The sequence below is a fragment of the Leuciscus leuciscus genome (assembly GCF_965113295.1).
Source record: "Leuciscus leuciscus genome assembly, chromosome: 5".
NCBI classification, from domain to species: Eukaryota; Metazoa; Chordata; class Actinopteri; order Cypriniformes; family Leuciscidae; genus Leuciscus; species Leuciscus leuciscus.
The window spans coordinates 17,032,335-17,044,622 of record NC_138729.1 but is presented as its reverse complement, the minus strand read 5'-3'; the positions used below and the strand labels follow the sequence as shown (position 1 = coordinate 17,044,622).

Below are 12,288 nucleotides of genomic sequence, written 5' to 3'. Positions count from 1 at the left end.
ATGCTCGTCTTGCACGTCCACGACTTCACGCATTACGCAATCATGTTGGAAAGGTCAGGCGGTAACCTGACGTAGGCGGAAAATGTAAGGTTGGACAAAAAACTCCTTTTTGTAAAGGGCGTTTGACTTAGTCTTTCCTCGTTCGCTTTATAAACACTAGGTCGATACTTCCGCCTACCTTTTAACGTGACCTTTTAATGTGATTACATAGTGTGTGGCGCATCAGAGCTAATGCAAGATGAGCATTTGTGGTTAAAAAGTATATAAATGTTTATTTGTTTGTTTTTAGAAAATTACAGATCGTTACGCTAGAAAAGACCCTTATTCCTCGGCTGGGATCGTGTAGAGCCCTTTGAAGCTGCATTGAATCTGCAATTCCACTATAAAAAACGATATAAAAAGTCCACTATATGGAGAAAAATCCTGGAATGTTTTCCTCAAAAACCTTAATTTCTTTTCGACTGAAGAAAGAAAGACACGAATAGGTTGGATGACGTGGGGGTGAGGAAATTATCAGGAAATTTTCATTCAGAAGTGAACTAATCCTTTTCTCACTTTCTATCATGAATATGTCCTTTCTATGCTCTTTTTTCCACTGACCTTGCATTTTTCCATTTGCTATTGGCTCTTAGTGTTGACATGCCCTGAGAACAGCCACTATCAAGTCTGCACGAGTGCATGTCCTGCCTCCTGCTCCGACCTGACGTCTTACCTCTACTGTACCCATCCATGCACTGAGGGCTGTCAGTGTGACCAGGGCTATGTGCTGAGTGGTAGCCGCTGTGTCCGCCGGTCTGAGTGTGGATGTGAACGTGATGGCCTGTACTATGCCCTAAATGAGACCTTCTGGGCAGGGGAAGGGGGCGAGGTGGGTGAAGAATGCACCCAGCGTTGTGTGTGTGGCCCGGCAGGTGAAGTGACATGCTTCAATGACTCTTGTGGGGAAGGCGAGGTGTGTGCTGCAGAAGTCGGGCTGTTGGGGTGTTACCCTCGTCGCGAAGCAGTCTGTTTGCTATCCCAGTCTCAAATACTGGCCACGTTTGATGGGTCCACAATGCCATTCCCTGATGAGAGCTCATTCTACCTGGTGAAGACTTTGGGACGCTTGCCTGCAAATGTTACGTCAGTGGAAGTGAAGATTGGCAGGAAGTTGGTGAATAAGGGCCCAACATGGCTAAGGCCAGTGGTCGTTAGGGTGGGACATTTGGAAGCACAGATAGGTGGTTCGGATTTCGACTTGATCAAGGTTTGTGGTGTCTTGCATAGTTTCTAATCTGCAAAAAACTATAAAACTATAGCAATATCATTATTTAAACAGTAGATTTGATTGCTCCTCAATATATTCTTACATATTGCTGACACCAAGTTATCAGATTGTAAGACGTGCTGATGTTGTCATACCTCTCTCTGCCCAGGTCAATGGTGAACCAGCGATTCTTCCTTATGTTCATCCAGTGGAGCCTCTCATGATATACCGGTCCTCTGGTAATATCACAGTGATTGAGTGGAGTGGTTTAGTCCGCTCCCGATATTCACGTCAAGGCCTGATAAACATCACTCTTTCTACTCTCTTTTACAACACCACCTGTGGTCTCTGTGGTTTCTTCAATGGAGATCCAATTGACGACCTCCGGCTTCCTAGTGGAAGGCAGGCCGATACAGCCGACCAGTTTATTGAAGGCTGGAGAGCCATTGCAGATGATCTGACATGCAATGGCGATTGTGAGGACTTGTATCGTATGTGTACAGATTTAAGGCTGTACCAGAGCCCATGGCTGTGTGGAAACATCAATGACCTGGTAAACAGCTCATTCCTGGCTTGCCACACGGCTGTTAATCCCTCTCCTTTCTTCAGGAACTGCCTCTACAACATGTGTGTACGGGAGGGAAACCGTTCTGCCCTGTGTAACTCCCTCCAGGCATATGCTTCAGCTTGCCAGGATGCTCAGATCAACCTGGGAGCCTGGAGGAGTGCTACCAACTGCCGTAAGAGTGTTAATTGTTTCTCTCTTTTACCATTTCCAACTCCTTTTATCCTTGTTACATGATTTCCTTCCCTTTCTTTCTTTCATTAGCTCTACCCTGTCCAGAAAACAGTCATTTCGATGAGTGTACATCTGCATGCCCTCTCACTTGCTCTAACCTGGATGATCCAGAGGAGCCGTGCCCTCTAACCTGCTCCGAGGGCTGCCAGTGTGAAGAGGGTTTTGCCCTCCGTGATGGCATCTGTGTGGCACGTAGTGACTGCGGCTGCTTCTACCTGAGTCGCCAGCTGGCCACCAATGAGACATTCTGGACTGACTGGGAGTGCCAGGAGCGCTGCTACTGTAATGGCACAGACAACAGTGTCTACTGCACCTTCTCACCCTGTCACCCAGAGGAGTACTGCCAGGAGAATGAAGGCCTATTTTTCTGCCAGCCAAGGACTGAGGCCATGTGTGTTGTTGCTGGATATGGCCACTTTTTGCCATTTGGAGGTGTACCATTTGACCTCCAGAGCAGCTGTACTCTTCGTCTGGCCACTACTGAGTGTGGAGAAGGGGACGAGGATGGGTTTGGTGGACTAGACAGTGCAGAGACAGTTCTGGGAGGACTGCCCATGTTCCAGTTTTCGGTTCGGAATGAAGAGAGAGACACAAGTCAAGCTATATGGGTGCGGGGATTTGTTTTGGAGGTCTATGGATATGAAATTGAGGTGTCCCGAAGCTTCAAACACACAGTCATGGTGAGATTGTCCTGGAAAATATGTTGAGATTATCAATAATGTGTATCTTACGATTTTGTTCTCTTTGTTTTAAACAAGGCCATGTCCAAGAGTAGTAATTTGTGTAAAACTTGTATGAATTTGAGTAACACAGATAGCATGTTCGTATTTGTTTCACATTGTGTAGATGTGATCCAAAACTGATTTGGATCAGTACAGAATTCACCTGCACTAGAACAGACAGCTACTGATACACTTTTTGGCCATTTGCTTGAGTGGTAGACATTTCATAATCACAAGAATTCGTCTGTAATTCTAGAACACAACCTTTTGAAGGTCAAACTCCTCATTTTTATGACACAAAGTTATTTTAATGAACTGAAGAGCTAAACCGGGAGTAATTTTTTTCAGTTGAGGGGTATAATATTTCAGTCAGCATCTGTTAGCATACTGGAGCAGATACAGACGGAAACTGATAACTGAGTGACGTCTGGAATGAGTTCACAACACGTCTGGAATGAGTTCCCAACACCACCGAAAGATCTGAGGAACTTTAGATCAAATAAAGATTGAGGGGAGAAGAAAACCAAGTTAGAAAATGAGAGACAGAGTGAATCATCGAGAAACTGGCTTTTGAACTATGTTAAGTATAGATAGAAGATGAACAAAAGATGGATAACAGCTAGGAGATGATACAGAAAGCGATGAATCATGTGGCAAAAGGATTTGATGACTAATTAATAAAAAAAAACGTTTTTTTTGTTTTTTGTTTTTCACTTTTAGGTGAATAAAGAGCGCATGTATCTGCCAATAAAACTCGGTCCAGGGAAAGTTAACATCTACACCCTTGGTCTGCAGTTACTTGTGGAGACAGACTTTGGACTGAAGGTGGAGTACAAACCAAAATAAATATCGCAAACCTCTTTTTACTTGTAAAACACATAGACAGAAAAAAAATGCAAAACCTTTACATTTACATTATCCAATGTGTAAGCTGGTTAATAATATCTCTACAGGTGGCTTTTGACTGGAATACTCTACTGCTCCTCACTCTTCCTCGCAGTCTCTTTAATGCCACCTGTGGGCTCTGCCAAGGAATGCCCATTTCTGGTCCCACTCTAAGTGTCAGCGAATGGGGCATGGCATGGGCAGACCGTGACACCTTCTGCCAAGTGGGTTGCGGGGATTCTTGTCCCCGCTGTGGATTGGTTGAGAGGGACCTGGCTGCTGAGGTCCCCGCTCAAGTAACGGATGCTGTTGGTAACACTGACATGGATAACGGTAGCCCAGGAAACCGTTTTCATCTTGCTGAAGGGTTGTATGTTTATGTCGAACCTGAGGCGGTGAGATTATGTGGACTTATTATAGACCGTGGAGGTGTGTTTGCACGCTGTCACAGCAAAGTGGCACCCGCCTACTTCTATCAGAGCTGTCTGCAGGATACATGTTTGGATCAAGGTGCGAGAGAGACCATCTGTAATTGGCTACAGATTTATGCCAGTACCTGTCAGACACAAGGAGTATCTGTCACTGACTGGAGAAGTTCCACACCCTGTGGTAAGAAATATGTCTTGTAGTTCTTGTCACAATCTTGTTATGCATTAAATTTAGTGGTGCTTGCTAAGGCAAGCATCACGATTATTATAGCTCATTTTTGAGGTTAGGGGTATGTTCTACAGTAAATCTTGTGGCTCATTAAGAAGAGGTGTGCTGTTACTTTTCTAAATGGTCAGACTTTCACCTGATGAATGATTAAAAAAACAGACTTAAATTAAAGGAAGGACTAAAGCCATTTCTAGAGACTAGAATACCATAGAGACATGGGGGTGGGCTCTTTGACTTGGACCAGTAAGCATCCACATAACCAGCCAAAATGCCCTAGCAACTGTATACTGTAGAAACATTCAGAAAATCACTCAGAATGTCTTAGCAATAACATGCCACATTATGGGAAAGCACCATGCATATTTCCTTCAGAAAATGTAAACATTTTGAATTTTAGTAACATTTATGAGGCTGCTATTAAACTATTAAGTCATTTTTATGCATTTAGATGCACATATTGTTTGCACTTCTATAGCTAACATGAAAATGCTATTCAGTAACCACTTAATGCCTGGCGTTATGCTGTCTAACCACAAACCATGGCTTACTTTACATATGTTCTGTTTTGCCAACATAGAAACTAGAGGACATTTTATCACAATCAAGGCCCTGTGAATGCCACACATTCATATAAGCCTTTTACAGAGAAATACAATACATCCTCCCCTTTACTTCTCGAGAAACTCACCCGTCCAAAGAACTCCTCTTGTTTTGCCCCCTCTGTGTGTGTGCCCAGTGCTGTCGTGCCCTGTGAACAGCCACTATTCCAGCTGTGTGATGGTGTGCCAGCCGCAATGTGCCCCTGCACGTGGACAGAGAGACTGTAACCAGTACTGTGTTGAAGGGTGCCAGTGTGACCAGGGCTATGTGCTTAACGGCAAGAGCTGTATCCTCAGTCAGAACTGTGGATGCTACACGGATGGTAAATACTATGAGGTGAGACAGCATGTCACAAAATTGGACAAAGCCTATACACAGCATGAAGCTGTATGATAACTGTGCAGAACAAATACATTTGTTTTGCTTGTCAGACATGAAGGATAAACATCTCTTAAAAGTATTGCCACATTACAAGATCTTGTTTAACACGTTCATTATGTCCAACAAAGTAAACCATCAGATTAAAGGGTGATTCTCACAAAACTGTATTTTCTGCTAGCTTTTTTCAAGGTAATGTTGGTGTCTTTCCAAAAAAGGACACCAAATAACCAAATGATAAAGCAGTCCATAAAATTCACACATTTATGCACACCAAAGCATCCATGAAAAGAAACCTGCTGGTTTACTTTATCCAGATAAAAAAAGTAATTTCTGTATGATCTGGCCATACAACGGTAGGGTGTTTTGACGTTCCGTTCAGTCTATATTTCACACAGTGCGATGAGGGCTTGCACACTTCAGAAACAATCGCAGAATATGACAGAGCTGGTGTTCTAAAGCGAAACACACACTGGAATGAATAATTCACTGAAAACGCTATGTTAGAGACTATTCTCTCTGCCATCTCTGATGTAATCAGCCTGGTTTTCTTTACATTAGCGCTACTTTTGACTGATTAAATGAATTTGCTTACTGGATGATTGAACTGAAAACTTTTCCGGAGTTTAGGTCTTAAAGGGATAGTTCAACCAAAAATAAAAATGATCCCATGATTTACTCACCTTCAAGCCATCCTAGGTGTGTATGACTAGCTTCTTTAGACACAATCAGAGTTATATTAAAAAAATAGATTTATAGTGGTAGTGAGTGGCAGTCCTGATTTTGAACTAAAAAAATGCATCCATCCATCATAAAAGTAATCCATACGGTTACGGGGGTTAATAAAGGCCTTCTGAAGCAAAGCGATGTTTTTTTGTAAGAAAAATATCCATATTTAAAACTTTATAAACTAAAATAACTAGCTTCCAGCAGACAGCACACATGTACATTTAAATAGTTTATTAATCATTTACTTACACTTTCTAAGTGATCTTGTGAACCACTGACAACTCCTAAATAACTGTTTTGTAAATAATGCAATACTTCATTTAGATATGATAAATAATCATTAATAAAGTTTGAAAATACGATTATTAAACACATTATAGATATGCTTATAAATCAAGAATAAATAATTTATAGCTGTTTTTATAAACTGCTTAATAATGTCTATTAATGCTTTATAAATTATGAATGAACTGTTTACTAATGCTTAACTAATGATTAATAGTGTGCAGTTATTATAAAGTGTTACCCATTTTTTAATATAACTTAGATTGTATTCGTCTGAAAGAAGAAAGTAATATACACCTAGGATGGCTTGAGGGTGAGTAAATCATGGGGTAATATTGTTTTTTGGGTAAACTCGCTTTAAGATGATCTGATCGCAAACAGAAAAGCAAAATCGGGTTAAATGGTCTACCAGGGTTACAGGTGCTTGAGCTATTGTATATGCTCAGTGTGATAAACTCCCGATTTCTAAGATAATTTAACTGCGTGCCATAAATTACATTAATGACGCAACTTCAGCTATTCCTTTGCGTTAATTTGTTTAAGGTGTTAAGGATTTGGAATTAATCGCATCCAACACGTTAATGTTGAAAACTCTAATATGATATATATATACATACATATACATATATTCTTAATCAGTTACTGTATCCAATCATTTTATCTGAGAAGCAAATTTACATAAAACATAAAACCTGTTTTTGTGAAAATATTTTGTCGTTACATTGCCATTTTTTCACGTTCAAGCTATATTTTTCTTATATCAAGAAATAAATAATAATTTTGAATTTTTATGTTAATTGATCATACTGCATATAACAGTGAATTTAAGACACTGAATTTAGTATACCTTAGCAACCAGACACTATATCCAAGCACTGTGGTGTCAACTTTTGTATGGGTAGCCTCTTTCAGTAATGTACAAAAGAAAAAACCTAGCATTGCTCATTGCTTTTTGTTGGATACAAAAACCAATAAATGTGTTACTTGTTTTTGATCTATTTACTCTGTCTCTCAGCCTAAGCAGTTGTTCTGGAACAGTGACTGCACTAAACGCTGTCAGTGTATTGGACGGAATCTGATTCAGTGTGACCCAAGGCGATGTAAATCAGAGGAGGAATGCGTTCTACGTCATGGTGTGCGAGGATGCTTTGCCAGACGTAACCAGCTCTGTGTGGCATCAGGGGGTGGTGTCTTCCGTACTTTCGATGGTGCCTCTCTTCGTTTACCTGCCTCATGCTCCTTTGTTCTTTCAACTATCTGTCACAAGCTGCCCGAGTTATCTTTTCAGCTCATTGCCAATTTTGACAAGTGGAGTACACCCAACCTAACCACCATCTCCCATGCTTACCTCTACATCAACGAGGAGAACATTCTCATCTCGGGAAACACGGTCAAGGTAGGACCACAAAAAATTTACTTCAAATGATGTACAGTATGGGACAGGAAATCACTCAGGTGAAGTGGTCTACTATTTCCTAGGAGAATTTAAAGAAAAAAAAACAGGTATTTTAAAATGATACTTTAGAACAGAGCTCCAACCCTAATAAAACACACCTGAACAAGCTAATCAAGGTCTTTAGGATTACTAAAACATTATCCATCTTATTTTTAATGTAAGAGCTGGTGCAGCCATTTTAAATTGAATGTGTTTGGCTTCTGGTGTCATCTGCTTCCAGTTTAACTGTACAAAACAGCTTGTTATGCTGCTTGATAATGCAAACTGGTATTTCTTACTATAATATTGTATGTATTGTCATAAATATAAACACTGTAGCACAAATTGTTTTACAGTTTACTGCACTTTGTTATTCTTCTTGTGATTTACCTATAGCCACTAATGAATCGGAAGTCTTGCATATTCACCAAAAAAAGTTTACTTCCATGTTACAAAATAAGGTGGAAAGGCAGTTGAGTTTGATCAGGGTTGTAACTGCACTCTACAGGTAGTAAACTATGCTTTAGAGGATGAGTTGTGAGATTGCCTTTTTTTTATAGGTTGACTATGAAATTATGATATAATGGTTAAGACATTAGATGTTTTAAGCTAAATGCTGAGTGTTTTTCTCTTTTAACTCAGGTAAATGGTACGCCCGTGTCCGTACCTTTTGTCACAGGTCTAATGACACGAGTATCCACATCAGAAGGGTTCCTAGTGATTGACACTCCTCAGGACATCCAGGTGCGTTATAACCGATTCAACACCCTGAGCATCATGATGGGCCCACGGCTGCAGAACAAGGTGTGTGGACTGTGTGGGAACTTTAACGGGGACCCTAATGATGATTATATCACCTCTCGTGGAAAACCTGCCATCAGCTCACTGGAGCTCGCTCAGAGCTGGAAAACCAACGGCATGCAGAACAGGTTAGCAAGAAAAAGTTGTGCTGTTATATTTATTTACCACTAATTATTAATAGATTTCATCTTGTCCTCTTTATGCTTGACTCTTGCCTATAGTTGCGATGAGACACAGTATGTGGCCCTGGCTCAGTCCTGTGATAATACAGCAGTGTCAGAGCTCCAGGGGGAGGACAACTGTCTGAAACTCACAGATTTGAAAGGTTTCTTCCAGCCCTGCCACGGCCTGCTGGACCCTCACCCCTTCTACCAGTCCTGCTACATGGACGGCTGCTACAACCACCGCAAGGCCCAGGTGTGCGGCTCTATGGCAGCCTACGCTGAGGCCTGCCGCTCTTTCGGCACACTTACCACCAAATGGATCGCACTGGAAAACTGCTGTAAGGGGACGCTGCCACCTACAGGATAAGAAGGAGAAGTGTAGGAAGTGAAAGGCTGCCAGGCTTTAGGGTGAATTCAGGGTGATTGGTAGCCTGGTTAAAACCAGACCATTCTCAGTAGTAACTGAGTTATGGTCTGGCAAAGCTTCATTAATAACTCATTTCCAAAGGGGCGTCACCAACGGACGTCGCTCAAATGCCTCTGGGCACAATTGGATAGACCTAAAACCAATCAGAGCAATCGTCATCGTGTAAAGCCATATGCTGCGTCCCAATTCGCCTAAGTTACACTACGCCATAAAAGTATGTACTCTTTTTGAGAAGAAATACTACATACTACTTCGTCATCTTTATCAGACGGATCTGTCGCGTGCATCCTGTCACGTAAACTGCCCTGTCAATCATCTTGTCACAGTTAAAATCCTCTATTAAATCTCATTTAATTTCCTACCGTTTTGGAGAGAAATGTAGTAGCACGTTCATCTGCCAGTGGGTCTTTCATGGAGACTGTCCTCATGTGTTTGCAATTTGAATATAATAATGCATTTAAAAGTTGGTGCGCTTCACCAACGGACGTCGCTCAAATGACTCTGGGCGCAATTGGATAGACCTAAAACCAATCAGAGCGATTGTCATTGTGTAAAGCCCGCCTCAACGTTTCTGATTGGTGCCGCGATTTCGACGGATTAGAAATGGGCTTGAATGAGCTCTTTGCCAGACTACTTGCAGAGCAAATCTAAATTTGCTGGAAGTTGTCTGGGTTTTCCCAGGCTAGGTGATTGGGACATTTTTTGCCATTGAGATGACTTGGAAAAAGTGTCCCAATCAACCGGAATTCACCGGAATTGTCATTTTTAAAATTTTATTTGGATCTGAAAAGGAAAATATGTATTTTTCATTGAACATTTGCACACACACACACAAAAATTAACCTAATTTGTTTTTTAATTTGCACTTATAGCTGGAAATTGTACAACTATAGTGTAACCTGCAATAGACACAATTTTCTGAAATTATCAGAAAAAAACTTTACGAATTAGCAGATGAATATAATGATACCTTGTTAATGAACTTTATTCTGTGTGTGTTTGTGCGTGTGCGTGTGCGTGTGTGTGTGTGTGTGTGTGTGTGTGTGTGTGTGTGTGTGTGTGTGTGTGTGTGTGTGTGTGTGTGTGTGTGTGTGTGTGTGTGCGTGTGTTTCTGTGTGCTAACTTTGTAACTGGACCTGTCTTTAGCAGAATGGATCTATGACCCCTGTGCAGGAGAGATCTGCTCTAACAACACATGTGAGCAAGAGAATGGAGGAGATCTGTGTGGCTGCCCTGAGCTACCTAGCACTGAAATTAGTGAGTAAAACAAATCATACTGTAGAAGAAATAAATAAAAATCCATTTGTAAATTATTATTATTCACACTTAAACCCTACGTATTAAACCCAGGCACATAAACCATCCTGCACAAGTTACCTTTTATGTTATAGTAGTGGGCTAACTGCTAAATTAAAAGGTCACAGTATGAATTGGTATGAAATATTGAGGAAACGTTTAAAAGACAATACAGAACATCTTGTTCTTGTGATGTAGGTGAGGATGACATTATCCAGGCAGAGGTGACCTGTAAACATGCTCAGATGGAGGTCTCTATCTCTAAGTGCCGCCTGTTCCAGTTGGGCTTTGAGAGGGAGGATGTACGAATTAACGACCAGCACTGCGCTGGTATCGAGGGAGAGGATTTCATCTCCTTCCATATCAACAATACCAAGGGACATTGTGGCTCTATTGTACAGGTGAACAAATCTCTCATTAACAACTGTTCAAGAGCAGTCTCAACTGTTCCTCTTGCGAGAGAATGGAAAGTACTGGTCCTGGTAAAGAAAATGTACTGTTCCTTTCACATCCATTTCCATACATGTGAATACAAGCAAAGAACTTCAAGTTTGGATCAAATTTGTATTAAAAACATTTTTTGGAGCAATAGCTTAGACCAGCAAACCAGCTTTAGTTAAATATATATTTCAGCAAGGTAGTTATAGGCTGTGCAAAAAAGCTTTTTTCGGCCTACAATTGAGATCATTTCATGTAGATCCTATATGCTATCTTGCGATGAGTTCAATGATTAGTTTCCATCCAATATGGTGGAAATTAATCTATTTTTTCAGTGCTGAAAAGTATAATTGGAAATAGTTCCATGTGATTGCAGTGCATTATTTAAGAATTTGCTGCATGTTTTTATGCTTATTTGAGAATTAAAGCAGTTTATAATAATAATATAATTTATAATGCTATTTGTGTTGTGCGCGAGAGATTGCTTACAGTATGAAGTGCATCTCAAAAACAATTTAAGTCTGAGTACTGTTGAATAAAAGTGCTTTACGAGAAGGCAAGTTAGGTTTTGGTTTTGATACAGCCATAGAGCTCTAAAAGTATACCTTTTTTGGAGTTCAACACTCACAAAATATATTTTTATTTATTAAACCATCCATGTAATTAAAATCTTAAGATTAGATTAGATTAGATTAGATTAGATTAGATTAGATTAGATTCAACTTTATTGTCATTACACAAGTACAGGTACAAGGCAACGAAATGCAGTTTAGGTCTAACCAGAAGTGCAATAGCAGCAAGTGCAGGATATACAGTGGTTCCATAAGTGCAGGACATGGATATGTACTGAATAAATATAGAGTTAAATACTATTATAAACAGAATTTTACAGATAGATTTGTCCTATGAATATAATATACAGATAACTATTACTGTGAACAGAATTTACAGCTAGATATGTACTGAATATAATATACAGATGGCTATTACTATAAACAGAATTTTTACAGATAGATCTGTACAATGAACATAATATACAGATGGTTATTACTATAAACAGAGTATACAGGTGAATATGTACTATGAATATATATACAGATGGCTGTTACTATAAACAGAATGTGAGCATAATATATAGATGGCTATTACTATAAACAGAGTTTTGCAGATAGATATATGTAATAAGTTAGGCTAAGATGAGCAGTATAACAATGGATTTAAAGTAGTGCAAATAAAGTTTGGACAGAAGCTATCCGAGTAAAAGTGCAGTGGAAAGTAATTGCATATTACAGTTAAAGTACGGTATTGCAAATGTATATGTAAACAATTGGTACTGTATAAATAAACAGTCGGCAGTGCAAATTGAGCATATTCCAGTCAAGGTGAGTAGGTAAGTAGTGCAAGATGCATATGTAAACAGTTGTTA

General features: G+C 40.1%; 1 protein-coding gene across 2 annotated transcripts in view; it reads left to right on the top strand.

Moving 5' to 3' along the window:
- tecta (tectorin alpha) overlaps nucleotides 1-12,288 on the top strand; it is a 44,011-nt gene that overhangs the window by 25,368 nt on the left and 6,355 nt on the right. The window contains exons 11-21 of one of the 2 annotated variants that reach the window (XR_014206390.1): nucleotides 633-1,246; nucleotides 1,416-1,986; nucleotides 2,076-2,725; nucleotides 3,488-3,592; nucleotides 3,721-4,261; nucleotides 5,046-5,245; nucleotides 7,317-7,697; nucleotides 8,379-8,665; nucleotides 8,759-9,039; nucleotides 10,278-10,385; nucleotides 10,623-10,653. Coding sequence is in view for 1 of the 2 variants with exons in the window: in XM_082171367.1 (XP_082027493.1) it covers nucleotides 633-1,246; nucleotides 1,416-1,986; nucleotides 2,076-2,725; nucleotides 3,488-3,592; nucleotides 3,721-4,261; nucleotides 5,046-5,245; nucleotides 7,317-7,697; nucleotides 8,379-8,665; nucleotides 8,759-9,039; nucleotides 10,275-10,385; nucleotides 10,623-10,825 (3,944 nt within the window). In the remaining variant the exon portion in view is untranslated. Of the gene's footprint in view, nucleotides 1-632; nucleotides 1,247-1,415; nucleotides 1,987-2,075; nucleotides 2,726-3,487; nucleotides 3,593-3,720; nucleotides 4,262-5,045; nucleotides 5,246-7,316; nucleotides 7,698-8,378; nucleotides 8,666-8,758; nucleotides 9,040-10,274; nucleotides 10,386-10,622; nucleotides 10,826-12,288 lie in introns of those variants that run through there. The other variant, XM_082171367.1, reaches the window with a different exon arrangement.